General features: G+C 38.5%; 1 protein-coding gene across 3 annotated transcripts in view; it reads right to left on the bottom strand.

Moving 5' to 3' along the window:
* Positions 1-20,951, bottom strand: part of dnajc1 (DnaJ (Hsp40) homolog, subfamily C, member 1) — a 202,755-nt gene extending 181,804 nt beyond the window's left edge. Inside the window, exon 1 of one of the 3 annotated variants that reach the window (XM_069914637.1) lies at positions 20,592-20,951. In XM_069914637.1, coding sequence (XP_069770738.1) covers positions 20,592-20,762 — 171 coding nt within the window. In that variant the 5' untranslated portion in view covers positions 20,763-20,951. The remainder of the gene's footprint in view (positions 1-20,591) is intronic. The other 2 variants (XM_069914638.1, XM_069914636.1) reach the window with 2 other exon arrangements.
* Between the last annotated feature and the right edge of the window lie 1,309 nt (positions 20,952-22,260).

Genomic DNA, 22,260 nt, shown 5'->3' with positions numbered 1-22,260 from the left:
ACTGCATCTTCAGCTTTACACCAAGAAAAGTGGTGCATAAAATATGCATTGAATGGAGTCTATGACCACATGGAAAATGGTAAATGCACTGGGTGCTTATATTATTTTACTTTATTTCAAAGTTTCATTAGTTGTCAATATTTTTAATTGCTTTTAATTAGTCATTTTGTATATTTTAATTATTTCTCAGAATCACTTCAAAGTTTCCATCAGAGATTTTAAAATAGTTCAAAGGCCTTTACAGCAGAAATCTGAAAAGAATTTTGAGTATTTAAGGATCAGGTCCAATTTGAACAATCAGAGCCAAGATTGGGGTTAGCAATACCAAGGGGCAAGCACGTGGACAGGGTTTGAAGTATGGTTGTGTGGCACAGTCCAAGGATGGAGGGTAAGTTGATGCCAAGGTCAAGAATTTGGATCAGACCCATACACATTACAAGCACACAGACTTCTAAGTTTACTATTCTTCTTCATTGGTCTCCTACATTGTAGAAACAGTTTGAAAGGAAGCTCAGAACAATGCTTCATCTTCCATCTAGGTATGTTTAAACCTCAGGACAACATTGAATTCAACAATTTCAAATAGTCTATCTTTCCTGTTTATCAGAATTAGTTCTGAGAGACTTCAACTTGTGTAACAGAACATGGTGCAGCACATGAACTTGCTGTGACCTACAATTATGATATAGATTTTAACTAATCTACTTGCATTGTCTCTATCACAGGACAAGCACTTTAACCCACAATGTTGTGCTGAGCTATTCAAACCTACTGCATAATCATTCTAACAGTTCTCTCCCTCACAGTCCTTAACTATTTTTCTTGCACCCATGTGCCAAAATCTAAATGTCTCCATTGTATCTGCCTCAACTAATACCTCCAGGTACCTACCACTATTTGTGTGCATATAAAAACCTACTTCCCCTAAACTTTCCTCCATTCTCCTTAAACTGAAGCCTTCAGGTATTAAGCAAGGAAGTCTACAGGTGCTAGGATCAAATGGAGAAACTCAGCAGGACATGCAGTAAAAGGTGACCAACATTTCAGGCCTGGGCCCTTTGTCAAGTAGATGGATAACTAAGGGCCTAGGCTCAAAACATTAGTCTCCTTTTATTTCTTATGGATGCAGCATGGCTTGCAGAGTTTCTCCAGCATGTTTATCTATTGTCCTTTGGTGTTGGTGGGGTCACTGCCTTGGGGGAAAAAAGTGGTGGCTGTCCTTCATTCTTTATAAAGCTTCTACTTCCTTTCTAATAATGAGGTGACCAGAACTGAAAACAATACTCATGTGGTCTAAATAGTTTTATAGAGCTGCAACATTACCTCAGCTCTTGAACTCAATCCCCCACTTGTGAAGTGCTTCTCAACCATACCAATAATCTGTATGGCAACCTTGAGGAATCCACAGACTTGGACCCCAACATCCCTCTATTCCTCCACACTGCTAAAGATCCTGCCATTAAACATGTACTCCACCTTCAAGCTCTATCTTCCAAAAATGTATCACTCCACACTTTAAGACTGAATCATATCTGCCATTTCTTCACCCAACTCTGCATCCTGTCTCTACCTGGTTGTAGCCTCCAACTTCTACACTATCCATAATACCTCAACCTTCATGTCATTTGTAAACTTTCCACTTCCTTATCCAAGTTATTTATAAAGATAACAAAAATAGTGGTTCAAGAACAGATCCCTGCAGAACTCCATTGGTCATCAACCTCCTCATTACCACCAACCAATTTCAAATCTATGCAGCTAAGTTACTATGGATCCCATGCCTCACAACTTTCTAGATGTGCCTACCATGGGGAAGCAGGTCAGAAGGCTTACTAAAATCCATATGTACCACACCCACCACTATCTTCAATCTGTTTTGTCACTGCCTCAAAAAAAAACTTTAAGCCATAGCTGTCCATCAGTTATTCTGCTATCTTCTCCAAATGTTTGTAAATCCTGTCTCCAAGAATCCTATCCAATAGCTTGCCCACCACTGATGTACGGCTCACAGGTCTATAATTCCCAGGATTCTCCCGATTAGCTTTTTTGAGCAACATTTGCTATGCTTCATTCCCGTGGGAGGTCGAAGATCATCAACTCACCAATTTCTTCCTTAATTTCCTGTGGTATCCCTGAGTATGTTCTTTTTTTTTTATATATATATAAAAGACTTTATTTAAAATTTTTATAACATGAATACAATAAAGAATTTCATTTAAAGAAAAATAGAAAAAAATTTAAAAAGTATGATTACAATATTACATCAGAAAACTACACAAAATAACCCCCCCCTGTTAATTGTAACACAATATTAATAGTCTAACTTAAAATTAGTCCAACCCTCCCCCCTTAATAGTGAAGAGTTAATAAAATTGACATTATATATGAAAAATACCCACTTACAAAAAAAAGAGATAAAACTTAACCTAAAAAAATTCTAACAACAACAACAAAAAATTGTCAATACTAAAATATCACACTTAAACATATATTTAAATCAAACTTAAATGCATATAATTAGCAAACGGAGTCCACTTTAACTTATAAAAAGACATCTTATCCTGAATTGAAAAAGATATCCTTTCCATAGTCAAACAAAATTTCATTTCCAAATACCACTTATCTAAAGTTAGTATATTTCTATCTTTCCAAGTAAGTGCTATACATTTCTTAGCCACAACTAAAGCTAAATAAATAAATGAAATCTGATAATCCTCTAAACCTAAATCGATTAATGATTGCATGTTCCCTAATAAAAATATATCAGGATCTAAAACAAGATGGATATTATATAAACTGTTAAAAACAGATTGAATACCTTTCCAAAACTGTTGCAATCGATCACAAAGCCAAACAGTATGCAAAAAAGTTTTGCCCGTCTGATCACATCGAAAACAAGAATCCAACTTACAAAAACCAAATTTTTTAAATTTCTCCGGCGTTAAATATAGCTGATGAATAAAATTATAATTAATCATCACTAGTCTAGCATTAATTAATTTCCGAATACTATTCTGACAAATTTCCATCCAAGCTTCTTCAGCTATTTTATGTCCTAAATCTTTTTCCCATTTCAACTTATCTTTATCCCAGTCTTTTTTTACTATCAATTTCTTGTAAAATACAATACAAATCAGATATATATCCCTTTTTTGGTATTGAAAGTACATATTCTTCAAAACTAGATTCAGGCAATAAAATCATATGTCGACCACATAACTGTTTTAATTGATAATATACAAATATAGAATTTGCACTAATACCATATTTCCTTTATAATTCGTCAAAGGAACAAAAACAACCCTCAGAAAAACAATCAGATAAATTTTTTATTCCCTTCTTTTCCCATTGTTTCAAAGTGGCATTGGAGACCGTAAAAGGAACAAGTTGATTATTATATAATGGCAATCTTCCAGAATATATATTTTTAAGTCCCAATTTTTTTTAAGTTTACTTGTCCATAAATTCAATAAATGTTTCAATATTGGCACATCATAAGTTCGTAATAAATTTTTATTCCATCGAAACAAAAACTCATGAGGAAATTTTTCTAAAATAACTGCCATTTCTATCTTTACCCAACTAGGTGGGTCGTCCATATTCATTAATGCACTAAGAAATTTGAATTGAGCTGCTTCATAATAATGCTGAAAATTCGGTAATCTTAAACCTCCAAATTGAAAATCCCACATCAATTTTCTCATTGCTACTCTCGGAAATTTTCCCTTCCATAAGAATTCTCTAATCGCTTTATATAAATCCTTAAAAAAACTTTTTTTTTTTAAAAATAAGGAATTGATTGAAACAAATATTGTATTCTAGGAAAAATATTCATTTTTATGGTATTAATCCTCCCTAGTAAACCCAAAGGTAGATCCCTCCACCTAATCAAATCTAATTTAATCCTTTTTATTAAAGGAAAATAATTAATTGAATATAATTCTTGAAATTCTGTATTAACATTAATTCCTAAATATTTAATTTGTGTAGTCCACTTCAAATTTGTAATATTTTTATATACTGAATAATCACCTTTACAAATTGGTAAAATTTCACTTTTAGCCCAATTTACTTTGTAACCAGATAATTGACCATAAATTTCTAAACATTCTTGAATTGCAGGTAAAGAAATATCCGGATCCACCAAATATAATAAAACATCATCAGCAAATAAATTAATCTTATATTCCTCATTCAGAACTCTCATACCTTTAACATTTTCATTTTGACGTATTAATTGTGCTAAAGGTTCAATAACTATAGCAAATAAAGCAGGTGACAACTGACATCCTTGTCTAGTAGATCTTGTCAAACTAAAAGATTCTGAAATTTGGCCATTATCAGCAATTCTAGCCTTCAGGCTATTATATAAAGCCTTTATCAACCCAATAAATGAAGAACCAAAACAAAATTTCTCAAGTTCTTTGAACAGAAACTTCCATTCCACTCTATCAAAAGCCTTTTCTGCATCCAATGAAACCACTATTGGATAATTCAACTGAAATTTAGATTTATTTATCAAGGTTATTAACCGTGGGGAGGAGTCACGTGATGGAGTAGTGGCCGGACGGTGAACTCCAGCCCTCTCCAGAAAAGTCGGGAAAAACAAAGGAAAACACAAAGGCACAGAAATAAAAGTTACAGAAAAGTGAGTATAAAGGTGGAAAGAAGATGGCGACAAAAAAAGAAAAATCGAAAGCAACGGTAAGAAGAGAGGAAGAGAAGACAAAGGACAAAGGAGGAAAAAGGTGAAGGCCTTACCTGTCCGAAGAGGCCCGCTGCGGAGAGAGAAACCCGCTCCCTCAGGTCGGTAAATAATGGACTACAAAAATGGCTCGCAGAGACGAGTAAAAGTGCGCAACCGCGCATGCGCGATACTTCGCGCATGCGCGATGCGAATGAAAAAAACACACCGATGGGAGGGGGGGATCAGCTGGGGAGTCGATCTCCACAGCCGGCAACGACAGCTGCAGAACACCTGCAGCAAGAAGAGACCACAGAAGACAATAAAAACAAGAAAGAAGAAGAGGAAAGGGCACCAAAGAAACAACAGATGGCCAACCCAGAGGAAGAAGAAGAGGAAGAGGAAGAGTACAGAGAAATAGAAGAAGAAAAGAAAGGCAAGATAAAGGATATACTTTCTCTTATTAAAGGATACATGGAGTCATTTAAAGAATGGCAAACACAGGAATTTAAGGATTTAAGAAAAAGAATAAACAACACAGAAGAGAAAATAAATAAAATAGAGATGACCTTAACAGAAATGGGAAAGAAAATGGACAAGATGGAAGAGCGGGCAGTAGCAGCAGAAATGGAGGTAGAAGACTTAAAAAAGAAATTGGAGGAATCTAATAAAAAAACTAAAGAGACACAAGAACTACTAGCTCAAAAAATAGATACAATGGAAAACCATAACAGAAGAAATAACAAAGATAGTAGGCCTTAAGGAAGATGAAGAAGGCAAGAATATGAGGGAGTTTATAAAAGAGTGGATCCCTAAGACCCTAGGATGTCCAGAACTACAGCAAGAAATGGAAATAGAAAGGGCACATAGAGTATTGGCCTCTAAACCACAACCACAACAAAAACCAAGATCTATTGTAGTAAAATTCCTAAGATATACTACAAGAGAAAAGGTACTGGAGAAGACAATGGAAAAAGTAAGAGAGGGCAACAAACCACTGGAGTATAAAGGGCAAAAAATCTTCATTTATCCAGATATAAGTTTTGAACTCCTAAAGAGAAAAGAGCTCAATACAGCAAAGGCGATTTTATGGAAGAAAGGGTATAAATTTATACTAAAGCATCCAGCGGTATTGAAAATATTTATTCCAGGACAACAAAACAGACTATTCTCGGATCCAGAAGAAGCACGAAAATTTGCAGAACAATTACAAAAATAGACTGAGGGAGGAAGACGGGTAATGAGAGTTAAAATGATCACGAGATATGTATGTGGGTAAAGACAAAAATAGACTGAGGGATGAAGACGGGTAATGAGAGTAAAAATGATCACGATTGATATGTATGCGGGTAAAGAGGTATAAGAGTGAATAGAGACAATGTGCATACGTGAATGTATCTGTACTTAGAGGAAAATATAGATAGTATAGACAAGAATTAATAAGGGAAGGTAATGGAATAGAGAGAATAAGGAGGGAATTAAAAGAGTGACCTTTGTGACATATGAAAAGTGAAATCTTTTCTGGGGGGGCGGGGTGGGGGGAAATAGCGGTCACTGCAAAATCAGTTGACGCTTGCGAGTGGATTCGCAAATCCAAATGGAGAGGGGAGATGTGGTTGTCCGACAAGGGATAAAGGACAACTCAGGAGGGGAAGGGGAGATTGGGGATAAATAAGATAGAAATAGGAGAATAAGGAAAATGTTGGATGTTGTAGGAATGTTGTCTTATAAAGAGTTGAAAATAAGAAAACAGAAATGGAAAAGGAGGAAAGGTAATGATGGAAAAACGGAAAAAGAAGATAAACAAAATATAAAAGGGCTACGCTGAACTATATGACTTTAAATATTAATGGAATACATAACCAAATTAAAAGGAAGAAACTACTAAATTTAAATGAATAAATGTATTCCATTAGAAAAAAAAACATATAGGTTAAGAAATAATATTGAAATATTCGAACAAGTATAGGAGCCTTACATTAAATACAATAGCGAAAACCTACCGGGGACAAACATTACCTAAGTTGATGGAAGGAGAAGGAAAGAAAAGAATGGACTCAGTAGAATTTCTGGTGTATTTTTGTTGAATGACAACATTGTCTGACTGGCTTAATGCAACCTAGATTGTATACCCAAAATGGATGAGAGGGGTGGGTGGGGGGGTGGCTTGGGAGGAGGGGGGGGAGAAAAAGTCACTGTATATGTGTGAAAAAGAAATAGTGTATATCATGGCTAATGTGATTTATGGTGTGAAAAATAAAAAATTAAAAAAAAAAGGTTATTAACTGTAAAATATTATCTGACGCATACCTGTTTTTTATAAATCCCGTTTGATCACCATGTATAATTTTAGGCAGATATTGAGCTAATCTATTAGCCATAATTTTAGCTACAATTTTATAATCTAAATTTAACAACGAAATTGGTCTATAAGAAGAAACCTGTAAAGGGTCTTTATCTTTTTTTGGTATAACCGTAATTATTGCATTAGAACAAGACTCAGGTAATTGAAAAGTATTGTAAGTTTGTTGTAATACATCCTTATAAAAAGAAGATACATCAGCATAAAAAACTTTATAAAACTCTATAGAAAACCCATCTTCACCAGGTGCCTTTCCATTCGGCATGTCTCTTATTGCCCTTTCTATTTCATCTTCTGTAAAAGGTTTATCTAACTCTTGTCTATCTTCTTGATTCAATTGTGGCAAGTTAATTATTTTCCAAGAAAGAATCTATTGCGTCTCCAGTTACATCTTTACATTCCGAAGTATACAATTGTTTATAGAAATTACAAAATTGCTCATTAATCTCCTTTTGATTAAAAGTAATACCTGATTTCTTTCTAATCGCTGGTATAATCCTAGACAATTGTTCCTTTTTTAACTGCCATGACAAAACTTTATGAGCTTTCTCACCCCATTCATAAAACTTATGCTTAGTTCGATTCATTAAACATTCAAACCGATATGTTTGTAATTCATTATATTTAAATTTTAAATTAGTTAACTGATTCTTTTGCGCCTCGGTAGCATGTTTTTGAAATTCTTTTTCAGTTGCAGTTATCTTTTCCTCTAAGTCTTCAATCTCTTTAATTCTCTCCTTTACTTTAGACGCATAACTGATCATTTGGCCTCGCAAAAAAGCTTTCATTGCATCCCATAAAACAAAATGACTAGAAACAGAATTACAGTTAATACCAATAAAAATTTCAATTTGCTGTTTTAAAAAACTAATAAATTCTGGTTTTTGCAATAGCATAGTATTAAATCTCCATCTTGAAGCTTTCTGAACATCTTGTGAACTCAAATATTCTAATAATAATTTGAATGATCCGAAACCAATCTAGCCTTATACTCCACAGATGTAACCCTATCCTGCAAATGTGCTGATATTAAAAAATAATCAATTCTAGAAAAAGAATTATGTCAACTTTGCCATTGCGACTACCGTTTCTTCCATTTCTTCCATAAATCAAATTCCCTTCTTGCAGCTCTGCCCTCTTTGGAGACCGTGGAGGACTACGTCGTTCCTGGAATTGCGTAATTGGTAAAGAGTGAGCAAAATCCATAGCTTCTTTAGGATTATCAAAGAACTTTGGTTGATATCCATCCTGAAAAATCTTCAGTACCGCAGGGTATCTAAATGTTGACTTATATCCTTTTTTCCACAATAATTCTTTCACAGAATTAAATTCACGTCATTGAAACATAATTTCCTGACTCAAATCCGGATAGAAGAAAACACGATTACTCTGAACCATCAAAGATCTGTTTTGCTGTGCATTTCTAATAGCCATACGTAAAATAGTCTCTCTATCACAGTAATTTAAACAGCGAACCAGAACAAGTCTTGGATTCTGTCCTGAAAAAGGTCTCCTTCTCAAAGCTCTATGAGCCCGTTCCAATATTAAACCCTCAGGAAACTTATCTTGTCCCAACGCTTGTGGAATCCATTCAGTGAAAATTTTTCTTGGATCTGGCCCTTCTATGCCTTCTGGCAAGCCGACAATTTTCACATTATTCCGTCTGGATTGGTTCTCCAAATAATCAACCTTTTTTGTTAAATTTTCATTCTGAATCTGTAGCGTTTCAATTGTTTTATTCACATCTTGCAATTGATCTTGTACATCAGATAATCCTTGATCACACATCTCAAGTCTTTCAATAGTTTCGACTTTAAAAGCTCCATAATCAGCCATCTGTTGAGTATTGACATCCACCAATGCATTAATCTTAGAAGTAAGATTATTCATAGAATCACCTAAATGCATCATTGAAGAAAATATCTTATGTTCAAGACTCTTGAAAAGTATATCAACATCAGTAGATCCAGAAATGGTGGGATCCTGCTGTTCTTGTGGAATCAGAGGACCTTCTATCCCTTCTTTTAATTTAGTAGCTTTTCTAGCAGTTTGACTCAGTGTAAGAGCCCCTGCCACAGACCCCCCAGAAGTATCAGGAGGCTGATGATCAGGGTTATCTTTGATCCAAACCTACTTTGAAAGCTTAGTTACGTCAGTATCTGGAAGAGCTGTTATAACTGGTGGTATAGCAGTCAAATAACAACTCTAACTCTCCAACTGGTGGCGCCCCAGCTAATTCAGCAGTCAAAGTCTCAGTAGACGTTGTTTGAAATACTGGCATCCGGCCAGCCCTTTGTTCTAAAGGCAGCTGAAAACGACCTTCAGAAAGACTTACGGAATCAGAACGGAGCTCCAAGACCGAATTCTTCGCTTCTTTTCCTGGATCCATTTCACGCTGAGTCGTGGCTTTTTGTAAACAAGCAAGCTCAGATAATTTCGGAAAATATAATTTTTTAAACAATCTGTTGATGTTTCCTTTTACTTTTTTTTTTAAACAAATGTATCATTAGGTATTAATTCAACACCTCATACTATTTATAAACTTTTTAAAAAAGTTTTAACGGGCACTTAAAGACAAAACAATAAGTTAGAGTCAGGAGAGGACTGGAAGGCACGTCTGTTCCTTACGCCATCTTGCCACACCCCTCTCCCTGAGTATGTTCCATCCGATCCTGGTGTCTTGTCTATCCTAAGAGCCCTGTCAATCACTGTATGCTTTTGCTTACATTTGATCTCCCAAAGAGCAATCAATAATGTTTTTTTTTTAAATCTAGGCTTAGCGGGATATTACCATTAGGAAGAGTCTCTCAGCAGTGGCCATTCACACAGGAATGACCAAAATTGCAAACCTGTTTCTGACCATGAGGTTAGATAGCATACCAATAGAGCAGTATGTAAAGAGGCGGGATGTCAACCCAAAGTATTATGTGTGGGTCATACAGCGCCACTGCGTCAACTGATATGAATCATGTGCATCTGACATATCCTTCAAACTGGAAAATGGCTATTGATCCCAAGGTGCTTTTAGTGCCAGTAGTAACTATGTATAGCACCATCCAAATGCAGGTTAATTTCATACGCATCATGCGTGACTTCATGATGCATCTGATAACTTGATGTCTGCTTGCTGCAATGTGGCGTGCTTTATGTGTCATTTAGCTTCAGTATAGTTCAGTGCAAACTGCAGGCATTCTGGGAAAATGACTAGGGTCTATGAAGTAAAATGTCAGAATGGGAATGGCACCCTCATTCTCATTCCAAGCTTTGTATAGCATGCATTCTAGAAAAATGGGAATAATTTGCTAGAACACACTGGCTGTGTTTTTTTTAAAATGCTTGATCAGTCAACTGGCAACAACTGATAGACTAATATTGCTCAAAGAGTAGCTAGGATCTAGTTAAGAAAAAAAGCAGGCACAAGAGACTTAGTGGCCTACCATATCCATAACTTGAATTGTTTCCTTTCCCTTAAAACATTAAAAGCTCCAAGTGTAAATCAGAATTTTACCTGGAAAATATTTGAATTTGAACAGCAGGAAGGGAATTGCACAAAAAAAGGTTGTTGATGAGGTTGACAAAAAATAGAAAAGTAAACCAAGTCATTTTCAAAAAGAATCCCAGCACATTGCTGAGGAGAGTTGGGAGCTGAAGATGCATCTCACAGTAACAGTCAGTTTTCAGAAATATTACTCTGGTCATGAACTGCAGACACACAAAAAATACTGTTTGCATTACTGTAAAGCCACACTTTCATGCACTGGTAAATGATATCAACTACTGTATTTCACTTTTTAATTGAAGGTATATTGTAATTGTTTTTTGAATCTTTGAAGTTTGAGTGCACATGACAAACACATTTATTTACAAATGGTTGATCTGTTGAATGTGCAGCCTGGTGGTTAGAAGGCAAATACTATGGGAATCATATTCTTGTAGGTGGGACTCAGAGACTAGGTGCGAGATGCAGGAAATGAAACTGGTACAATTTCAACTAAAGAGAGAAATGGATGATAAAGCACTGGCGTTGAATATCAGAAATGATATGAAAACGCAAAGATATGAATGCATTGAGACCCTCAAAGAAGCAAGGTGGAAAATGTCACCAAAGTAGCTTTTGAAGTCCAAAGTTATTCTGATCATCTCTTCCCTTGTTAATGTTTTGATATTTCTATTTGCTTATTGCAAGTTTTGAACAGTTACAAACTTACTATTTGCTCTCTGGATGCAAGCCAGTTTTAATAATTTCAGCTTCAATAATATGATTTTGTAGCAGCTACTATGGTAGAGCTACTAAAGAAATAAGCACACAAGAGTAATCAACTCAAGACTGATTTATTCAGTGTTTACTGGCTTCTTTTACATACTGTGTGCCCTGGGCTCCACAGGACAAGGTGGGACATCACTATGAGATTGCTGCCGATCCACAGGACCAGCAGGTTTAAATTTAGCCTTGAAAGTGTCCCGGGCTTTCTGGCAGGAGACTCAACAGCTCAACGTGCTGTTCCTCAGCACTCCGTATCCCTCACGTGTGGTCCATTAGGTGACTAGGCAGACATCCGCATTGGGGTTCTGCACGCCCGCAGAACTGTGCCGGCGACAGTTCGCATTGCCACGCTGTGCGCCCGCTCAGCCCGCTACAACTTCTCCCAAATATTCACAAGTATCCATTAACACCAGTGCTCCACAAGGACATGTATTTTGGTGTGGAGAGTTAGTACCTCTCCAACTATCCTCAAATTTGCTGAGGACACTGCAGTTATAGCCTGGATATCATTATTTTTAAATTTAGATATGCCCTTCCAGCCCACAAGTCTGTGCTGCCCGTATACCCCAATTAACCTACAACCCTGTATGTTTTGAAAGGCGAGAGGAAACTGGAGCACCCAAAGAAAACCCATGCAGACACGAGGAGAACGTACAACTTCCTTGCAGACAGTACCAGATTCTAACTCGAGTTCCTGGTGCTGCACTGCATTAACTGTGCTGCCCAGATTGAGAGAAAAATATAGAAAGGAGACTGAAAGACTAGTGACGTGATACAGAGAGGAAAAACATGTGTCTCAACATCAATAAGACAAATGAGATGATCAGGAACTTTAGGATGGAGCAGGGTCTATACCTAGTAGAAAGAATAGATAGCTTCAAGTTCTTCGGAGTAAATATCACCAGTGTCCACAATGGTCAAGAAAACACACCAATGCCTAATTACTTAGAATAAGGAAGTTCACAGGTTCCCCCATCAACCTCCATAGATGCACCATCAAAAGCATTTTTGTAAATTTTATTTGATTTTTCCAAACTTGAACACAAACATTTATCAATGTTAATGATTTCAGCACTGTATAAACGGATCATTGTAAATTGTAGTCAGTTTTCTGCAGAATGTATCACAGCATGGTATGGAAATTGCTCTGCTCCGCTCCAGATGGGAAGAAGGTAGTGAATGTAGCTTAAAATATTATGCAAAACTCCCTCCCTCCATCTTCCACTGCAGAGGAAAAGTCAACATACTGAAGGACCCAAAATACCCATTCTCTTTGTACAATAACCTACCTCTACAATCTAACCTTGGAACTATAAATGGGACTCTTTCAAAATTATTGGGTCAAAATCCAGGAACTCCCTATCAGAGTGCAGCAATTTGTCAGTTCAAGATATCAGCTCCTCACTTTGCACCAGAGGATCCTCCACAATATTTCACATTAATTTAAAAAAAAACAATTTTCAAGAAATGTAAGAAACCATATGGTCCCACAAGTAACCATTACACTTTAAAAAAAAGACCCATTCAACAATTTAAAAGGCACTTAAATTTTCAATCAATAAAACTGTTGTAATCGCAAATTCTTCTGCACTTTGCAAATGTAGAACTCATACCTCTGATGGGAGAATCTAGAAATAGTGATCATTATTTTTTAAATAAAATGTTGCCCATTTGAGGCAGAGATAGTGATTCCCCAACACAGTGCAGTATATGGTCTTTGACTTTTTTTGAATAAGTAGACAAATTCTACACAAGCAGAGGCTGAAATATTACTGTGGCCAGACAGGAATGTAGAACTGGAGATTATGTCAATTAAACCACAATCTTATTAAATAGCACCACATACCCAAGCACCAACTCTTGCCCCAAATTGGTATGTTTGTATTAGTGACCAATTTATATTTTCTACCCAGGAAATAATGCAATATTGCTGACTTTTGACAATAAAATGATTTTAACATTTCATTTTATCAAATTTCTACCTTGCCCAATTCTTAGAGAAATTAGGGTAGCCTGTTGCCCTGAAATCTCAGAATTAAAAAAAAATAAAACCTGAGAGCATTAAGGGAATTTTATTCTCCCATGTGTAGGGAAAACTATATTCTAAACAGAATAGTTCCTCCAAAGGGAGATTTTGAGTGAAGTCACCAGTTGACTGGATGAAAGCATCAGAGGGCGAAAAAAAAAGTGAGCTGTGACAATTATAGTCAGGGTGTCATTTGATGAAATCTCCATGAATAGTGGGGCCAGTACCTTTGTTCCATGACACCCAGCAGACATCCTTAATATCATTCAAACTTTCATTCCTTGATCATCTATACTCCCACAATATTCTGGATTGAATGAATGAGGTTATTTTCCACATACACATGGACAAGACAAATTGCTACAGCTTCCCAGTTACAGAAAACACACTAACAACAATTTCAGTATAATTAACAATAAGACATCAAAGAAAAATAATAAACACAGACCATGGGGTGGCACGGTTGGCATAGCAGTTAGCTAAACACTTTACCGCAGTTCAAATCCTGTGCTGTCCGTGAGGAGTTTCTAAGTTCTCCCAGTGTCTGTGTGGGATTTCCCCCAGGGGCTCAGATTTCCTCCCACTGTTCGAAACATTAGGGGATGTAGGTTAATTGGATGTAAATTCGGTGGCACAGACCCGTGGTCCGAAATGGCATGGTACTGTGCTGCATGTCTAAAAATTTTTAAATTAAAATGAATAAATATTCATAGTATGCAAAAAAATGATCAGAGAAATTATAGCCATATCTTTCATATTAGCACAGATTTCTCCATAACTCCTCTGCCCTTGTACGACCTATCGATTGTATTAAAACATATCAGCTTTATAAAAAAGGAAAAAACTACTTTAGCACGTCATTAGATAATCTGACCACACAGTGTTATGTTCAATACAAACTGCTACCTACTTTATTTAATTTGCCTCTATTGCTTTCTCCCACATGTACTTCCATCCAATAAACATTTTCTCTACTAATGCAGATCGTAACATGTCCTACATCCTCACACTTAGAATTCCTTGCTGAATTTATTAATGAACATTTATGTCTTACTGGATACAAATAGAACTTCACTAAGCTCACATTTTAACAAACTAAGTTCCAAGTATATTTTACAACAACATTATACCAACCAAGAAAGTTGCACCTGCATTGGAACCTTTGTAGAAAAAAAGGTAAAAGATCAATTGTTCCCAATCCATGTGATTACTGTGTGAATGGCTCCTTCACAAGAGAGACTGCAGGTCTATTCTAACTGGCAATTTTATTATAAGAATTATCAAAGTCCCAGTCATTTTCTAAACCTCTTCCTTGTGTCTTAAGAAATGAACATTAAAATTCACACCCAAGAAAAAAAACAATTTGTCATCTACAATATACTTGAAGTTGATTTTCAGGGAGAAACAACCCAAACTTTAGTACTTCCTTAATTAAATAGGATTTTCAAATTCCGTTATCTGCTCATTTAAATTGTGGATAAATATAATATGGGCAGCTGTTATGGCATCAGCAACTGGGATTTCAATCCTGCGCTGTCAGAAGTTTGTATTGTTAAGAGTCCAAAGGACTCAAAAACCAAAATACACAAAAATTCACCAAGACCATGGCTACTTAAATGAAACTGGTTTTATTTTCTTAAAAAGATCAATACTTAACCCCCTTCTAAATCTTAGCGCATGTGTATGTTGTGTGTGTTCCGGAAAGTTCTCTTTTACTGTCCAATCATTCACTTTTCATTTCTCCAAGTTCACTGGTATCAGGCAATCTTCCACACTGCACAGAATTGAACAGATATTATATTCACCAGACTCTGGTACTTTAACACATGTTCTTACTGCTCAGGAAAGTCTTTGTTAGTTTCAGAAAGATATTAGTTGTTCATTGGACACACAACTGATCTCCTTCAATCAGCAACTGAGCAGGTCTGCCAACTTGCAGCCATCACCACAAACTGTTGCAGAATACTTTAACAAAAAATGGATGTTTTTTTTTCAGTTTGCAAAAACCATATGGCCCCTCTTAGGACAACAAACCAACCAGACATTTAAAATTCTGGTCTCTTAAAAGCAAGAGTTCTCATTTCTTGAGCCTGGACTCTGTTCAAACATGCTGGTCCATTAATACCTACTTGTGAAACCCTCATAAGCACTTCCATTGTCTCGTAAAGCCAATTGCAGACACAGTCTACCCTTGCATTATTCTGGCATGGCAAATGAGATGTCTGTTTGTGAAATATGTCCTGATAACTAAACCTCAAAATTTTACCCTTTTAAGATTTTTATCATAATTTTATTAATTTATTCCATAACAGTAATGTGTCTGCGTGGGTTTCATCCAGATGCTCTGGTTTCCTCTCACTGTTCAAAATGTGCTGGGATTGTAGGCCAATTGGATGCAATTGGGGCAGCACAGGCTCATGGTCTGAAAGGGCTTATTACCTTGCTGAATGTCTAAATTAAAATTTTAAATTTAAAAATCCCCTACTAAGAATTTGGGTGTTAAAATACTAAACAAAATTTGTATTTTGTAATGACAGACTCAATTCTAAGTGAATTCACCAGCAGGACGCAAAAGATTTCTTGCCCAAATTATCAAATATATTCAATGCCCTATACGTGGGCCTATAGATGTGCAACATTTTAGTTCAACTAATCAGGTGACCCACTCTAATTCTGCTGCCAACATCCACAACTGTAATTATTTCTCAACTTATTGCAACAGCATACTTTTGACTGTTAAGATGGATTGAATATTTCACATTCTTAATCTTAAGAGTTCAAATGCCAAGAACAGCATTGAATCTAGAATGTATACAAATATTGTAATTTTCATTTTAAATTCAAACAAATCAACAGTAACCTATAGCATACTTCAACTCAACCATATTGACAATAAGATAAAATCTTTGAAAGCTGGAAAACAAATAAAAGAGTTCTTTTAAGATTAAGCAACCGGAAAGAATAAAAAAATCAAAAGATATACAGTGCATTTGGATTTCCAAATGGCATTTAATGGCAAGAAATTCCATCCCTGGAGATGATATTAACATGGACAGTTTGTTTTCTGTTAGCTTTTCAGAGTTGGGATAACCAAGTAATTTTCAATACAGCAAGCTGTTACAAATGGCCTGTCATAGGGATCAGTGTTGGGGCCTAAAAAATGTACCATTTACATTAATGACAGATAAAATTCTCCAAATGCATTTCACACAAATTTGCTGATAACATCTTTTAACCCACTGAGCTTTGTATTAGGAGGCAAAGTGATAAATAGAAAGTAGGCAAGAAGTTTGCAGATGGAGCATAACATGGGGAAATGAGATTATCCACACTGAAAAACAAAGAAAAAAAATAGCTATGTAGGACAGAAACAGGTCCTTTGATCCAACTCATCTATGCCAAGCAGTTTATTTGGCCCATATCCTTCCAAACCTTTCCTATCCAAGTACCTCTCTAAATATCTTGAAAGACACTCCTCCACTGGCAAATTATTCAAAATATGAAAAATGTCTTTATTCTTTAAATATACAATATTCTTTAAGTGGAAGAAGTAAAGAATGCAACTAGAGAAAACTTTTGTCCAAATACATAATTGTTAGTACAGCAGCTACCTGCTGTACCATGCCAAAAGAAATGTTTTTTTTTGCAACAGAAGTTCTAGTTTGGATTAGTCTTCAGTGAGCTTCTGCACTAAAAGAATGGGATGGAAAAGTACAAGTGATGAAGCGGCACAGTTGAAATTCATTAATAGGTTGTTTGATGTTCAACAACCACCTGTCTAGGCTAAAGTTGAATTGGATCAAATTTCTGAAAAAGAAATGAGTCAATTTATTTATAAATTGTTACAAAAATATAAATTACCAGTATTAAGACATATATTGGATATTTGGTATAAGCAGGATCAACTTATTGGCTCTAGGGGAAAATTTTGATTAAACCACCATTGTATCAGAATAAACTAATTCAGTTTTCTTTAAATAATCCTTATTTGAAAAATTGGGAATTGAAAGGTATTAGAATTATACAAGATTGTTTTGAGGTGGGTAAATTTTCTACATTTAATCGATTACAAGAGAAATTTGATATTTGCAAATTCTATTTTTGCTTATTATCAAGTTTGAGATTTTTTGAAAGGATTTAATTTTACCAAGTCAATCTAAGTTTGAGATCTTAAATGGTTGACAAGGAAACGAAAGGATTTATACCTGATGTGTATAGGTTGTTGCAAGAAAAGATGGATAAAGTTGGGCTATATAGGACAAAAAAGAAATGGGAGAATGATTTAGATATTGAATTGTCTTGGGAGGAATGGTCAAATATGTGTATTGATAGTGTTACAAAATTAATTAATGTGAGATATAGTATGGTTAATTATTATTTTATTCATTATATTCGACTCCTGAGAAGTTGAAGAAATATGGATTTAGTTTAATAGATTTGTGCTTTAGATGTGGAGAAAAGACTTTTATGCATTGTGTATGGACATGTAAGAAAGTTAAATCCTTTTGGGAAAAAGATTATATTTTTGGGAGATTTATTTACAATTGATTTACAAATGGATCCAATGATGTGTTTATTGGGTTACGTGAATGCTGTTACTTTGGGATTGGCTGATAACCCACAATTGGCATTTTTGCGGTTAGGGTTAGCAGTTGCAAGAAAATGTATAGCGATAACTTGGAAAAATTAACTGCAATCGTGTTTATATTTGGAAAAAATAACTTATAATTTGCGAAATAACTTTTTTTAGTTAAAATGTGGAGTTTATATTTGGATTGTATGGTTATTGATCTTAAGCAAAACTTATGTAAAGAGTTGGCACGTTGATTAATTAATTTTAAATGTATAATCTTTTAAGGCTCCGAGGGGTGGGGGAGAGAGTTAAGATAGAGGGAGGAAGGGAGGTGGAGGGATATTACCATTATTTTTCATATTTTGTATTTTTTTTTAATATATATTATATATATATCTGTATCTTAATTTTTTTCTGTAATATTTTACAAAATTCAATAAAATTTTCCAAAAAAAATAGGTGCTGGAGAAACTCAACAGGTCATGCAGTATCCATAGGAAGCACAAGGCAGTTGAGATTTCAGGCCTGAGCCCTTCTTTAGGAAGGCAAAGATCAGAGTGCCATGAGATCTACCAACTACAATAGCAGATTTTAAATTACCTCAATATGCCAAGACAGAAAAAGAGAAAAGTATAAATAAAATGTTAAATTGCAGTTAATGCGAGGATATGTGACATTTCAGTCGTGCAGATGGGTCTCCTAGTTTAGGGTAGGGTTCTGCATCCAGTTCTTGGTTTGTTTTTCTAAACCGTGAATTTTGAATATCATGGGATGTGACTGTTTGAACAAATGTGAAGATAGCAATGCCCCATCAGATTAGGATTTAACCTTACAAGAGGAAAATGTAATATCACCAAATCTGATTCAAGAGGTGATATCTTGATGCTGGATACTTCATTCATTTAGGTGCTACACAGAAACAAACTGGTTGTGTGGTAAGCATCAAACATTGGCATCTTAAAAAGAAATAAAGCAGAATTGGACACTGCTGCAGTGAAGGAGAACAGGAGAACTAAAACCAATCAGCTGCAAAACTTCTATGGATTCCCTGTTCAATCGAGACCTCAGATACGGCACATTCTTAAAGTCCTCCTGCCCCCAATCCCACCCCCATTAAGAAACAGTACACCCCCAGTTAACAGGGATGAAAACTTAAAGACATGCAGGACAAGTCATTGTCTGATTACTAAACAGAGAAGACCAACAAGTCTTGCAGGCGGCTCCTCCACGGGAAATTTGTTTGCAAGATGAAGGCGAGGAGGAACAGGCCTCGTCCATTCTGACAACAGTCGCGAAAGCCAAATCAGTCGACGTGGGGACGAGAGTGCGAAACGGGTTCTTAAAACTCGTTTTAAACACACTGTGACCAATGCAATTCAAGCCAACAATGGGTCGACTGCAGGGCCCCTCTCCCAGCTGGGCAGTTTTAATGCCCATATTAAAAAAGTTCCTATTCCTGAACATGGGGGTCGTAAATGGCTTTATTTTTTTTAAATGTGGATGGCGGTTAAGCAGCGTTTTTCCCCCCCCTCCCTATCCCCTCACCCCCCCCTCCCCTATCCCCTCACCCCCCCCTCCCCTATCCCCTCACCCCCCCCTCCCCTATCCCCTCACCCCCCCCTCCCCTATCCCCTCACCCCCCCCTCCCCTATCCCCTCACCCCCCCCTCCCCTATCCCCTCACCCCCCCCTCCCCTATCCCCTCACCCCCCCCTCCCCTATCCCCTCACCCCCCCCTCCCCTATCCCCTCACCCCCCCCTCCCCTATCCCCTCACCCCCCCCTCCCCTATCCCCTCACCCCCCCCTCCCCTATCCCCTCACCCCCCCCTCCCCTATCCCCTCACCCCCCCCTCCCCTATCCCCTCACCCCCCCCTCCCCTATCCCCTCACCCCCCCCTCCCCTATCCCCTCACCCCCCCCTCCCCTATCCCCTCACCCCCCCCTCCCCTATCCCCTCACCCCCCCCTCCCCTATCCCCTCACCCCCCCCTCCCCTATCCCCTCACCCCCCCCTCCCCTATCCCCTCACCCCCCCCTCCCCTATCCCCTCACCCCCCCCTCCCCTATCCCCTCACCCCCCCCTCCCCTATCCCCTCACCCCCCCCTCCCCTATCCCCTCACCCCCCCCTCCCCTATCCCCTCACCCCCCCTCCCCTATCCCCTCACCCCCCCCTCCCCTATCCCCTCACCCCCCCCTCCCCTATCCCCTCACCCCCCCTCCCCTATCCCCTCACCCCCCCTCCCCTATCCCCTCACCCCCCCTCCCCTATCCCCTCACCCCCCTCCCCTATCCCCTCACCCCCCTCCCCTATCCCCTCACCCCCCCTCCCCTATCCCCTCACCCCCCCTCCCCTATCCCCTCACCCCCCCTCCCCTATCCCCTCACCCCCCCTCCCCTATCCCCTCACCCCCCCTCTCCTATCCCCTCACCCCCCCCTCCCCTATCCCCTCACCCCCCCCTCCCCTATCCCCTCACCCCCCCTCCCCTATCCCCTCACCCCCCCCCTCCCCTATCCCCTCCATCTGAGGAAAGCAGCAGCTCAAAGCCCGGGCTCACAAACCCCTCTTCACCAACTTTCCAGGGCTGAAGCCGGCGGCCGCGGCGCCAGACTAGGCCTCAGCAGCCTGGGGGTTCGCACCAGTCACTCGGTCTGAGCGACGAGCACCGAGAGCCGGCCCTCACCTGCTCTACTCCAAGGAAGCGGTAAAAGTTCTCCTGCACGTCCTCCACCAGGTCGAAGAGCTCCATCTCGGCCGTGTCCCAGCTCAGGCAGCAGGGCACGCAGCTGAGCAGCAGCAGCAGCAGCAGCAGGGCCCGGGCCGCCTGCCGTGCCCCGGCCGTCGGCGTCGGCATCGCCGGCTCGCTGAAACTCCGCCGCCGCCGCCTAACTCATTCAGCAGCAGACACCCGCCGTATGGAGACGTGGCTCGTGCACTCACCCGCGCCTTAAAGGCGCCGCGCACGTGTGCACAAGCTCATGCCAGGGCTTGATTTCGGTTTTCGGACCAGATTACGTGAATGAGATCGCATACAGCCCCGAGATTCTTGTCCCTGCGGGCGGGGCGGAATTAGGGCAAAATAAAGCTGCGCTCAACGTACCCGTGTAAACAAACAAACAAATAAAGAAAGGTCAACGGGCTGTGCAATACTGAGCAAAAGTATTCCTCCCTGATTGAGGAGTCTGATGGTGAGTGCGGTAAACTGCCAACATGACGACTGACCGGAATAAAGAATGAGATCCGAAACGGTCCGGCTCGACACATCAAGAAATAGAATTTGGGGTGAGCTAAGAAAGAAAAACGGGCGTAAAATATAGGTTGGAGTTATGGGATTGGAGCCACTAAATTACAGGTCTAAATGAGGAATTAGAAGAGCAGGTCGTCGGGCTAAATTTGATCTTTTTATCAATTTTGACTGTAAAAGTTAAATTATTTGGGGGACAAGTTCATGGAATGTGTAGATGGCTCATTTATTTCTTGCTAAGAGCTCAGGATGTGTTGCAAGGAATAATGGTACTGATAGATCACAAGAACTGGAGACATGGGAGCAAAATAGAATATTCGGCCCACCAAGTCTGCCACACCATTCAATCAAGAGTTTAAGTCATTTTCCCACTGAGCCCCACTACCCACCCTCTCTCCATAACCTTCTAATCAAGAGCCTATTAATCTCTGTCTTAAATACACTCAATGATCTGGCCTCAACAAACACCTGTGGCAACAAATTCACCACCCTCTGGTTAAAGAAATTCCTCCACATCTCTGCTCTATGTGGATGCACTTCAGTCCTGAAGTTGTGCCCTCTTGTCCTAGACCAGGGGTGGCCAACCTTCTAATTTAGACATACAGCACAGTAACAGGGCATTTCACCCACAAGTAAGTACCAGGGGTGCAGGTTAATTGGGCACCATGAACTTGTGGGCCGAAATAGCCTGTTACTGTGCTGTACGTCTAAATTAAAAATTAAAAGGTTGGCCACCCCTGGTCTAGGACGAGGGTGTCCAAACTTGCTTGAGGTAAGAGCCAGATACTTAAAAACTTCAGATGTCTGAGAGCCACAAGACATGAAAAAATATTACACACACGTTTAGACTCATTAAGAAATGCATGTATGTAATAATTTATTTATGCATGTAGATTTTTAAACTAATTTGTATTGGTTTCAGCACTCAAAATGTACATATACTGTATATACCTGTGTAATGGTCAAATTTTGTTGACCAATTTTTAGGGTAAAATTTAGGAGGTCAATTATTACACATATACAACTTTTGACTGCGGAAAGTACCTGATATGTTCGAGGTGTTAGGAGCTCAAATGGGTGGGAGGCCAGGGCATCAGCAGCTCCAGAG

The sequence above is a fragment of the Narcine bancroftii genome, chromosome 1 (assembly GCF_036971445.1).
Source record: "Narcine bancroftii isolate sNarBan1 chromosome 1, sNarBan1.hap1, whole genome shotgun sequence".
NCBI classification, from domain to species: Eukaryota; Metazoa; Chordata; class Chondrichthyes; order Torpediniformes; family Narcinidae; genus Narcine; species Narcine bancroftii.
Note: the sequence above shows the minus strand (reverse complement) of the source record. Positions and strands in the feature narration are given on the sequence as shown.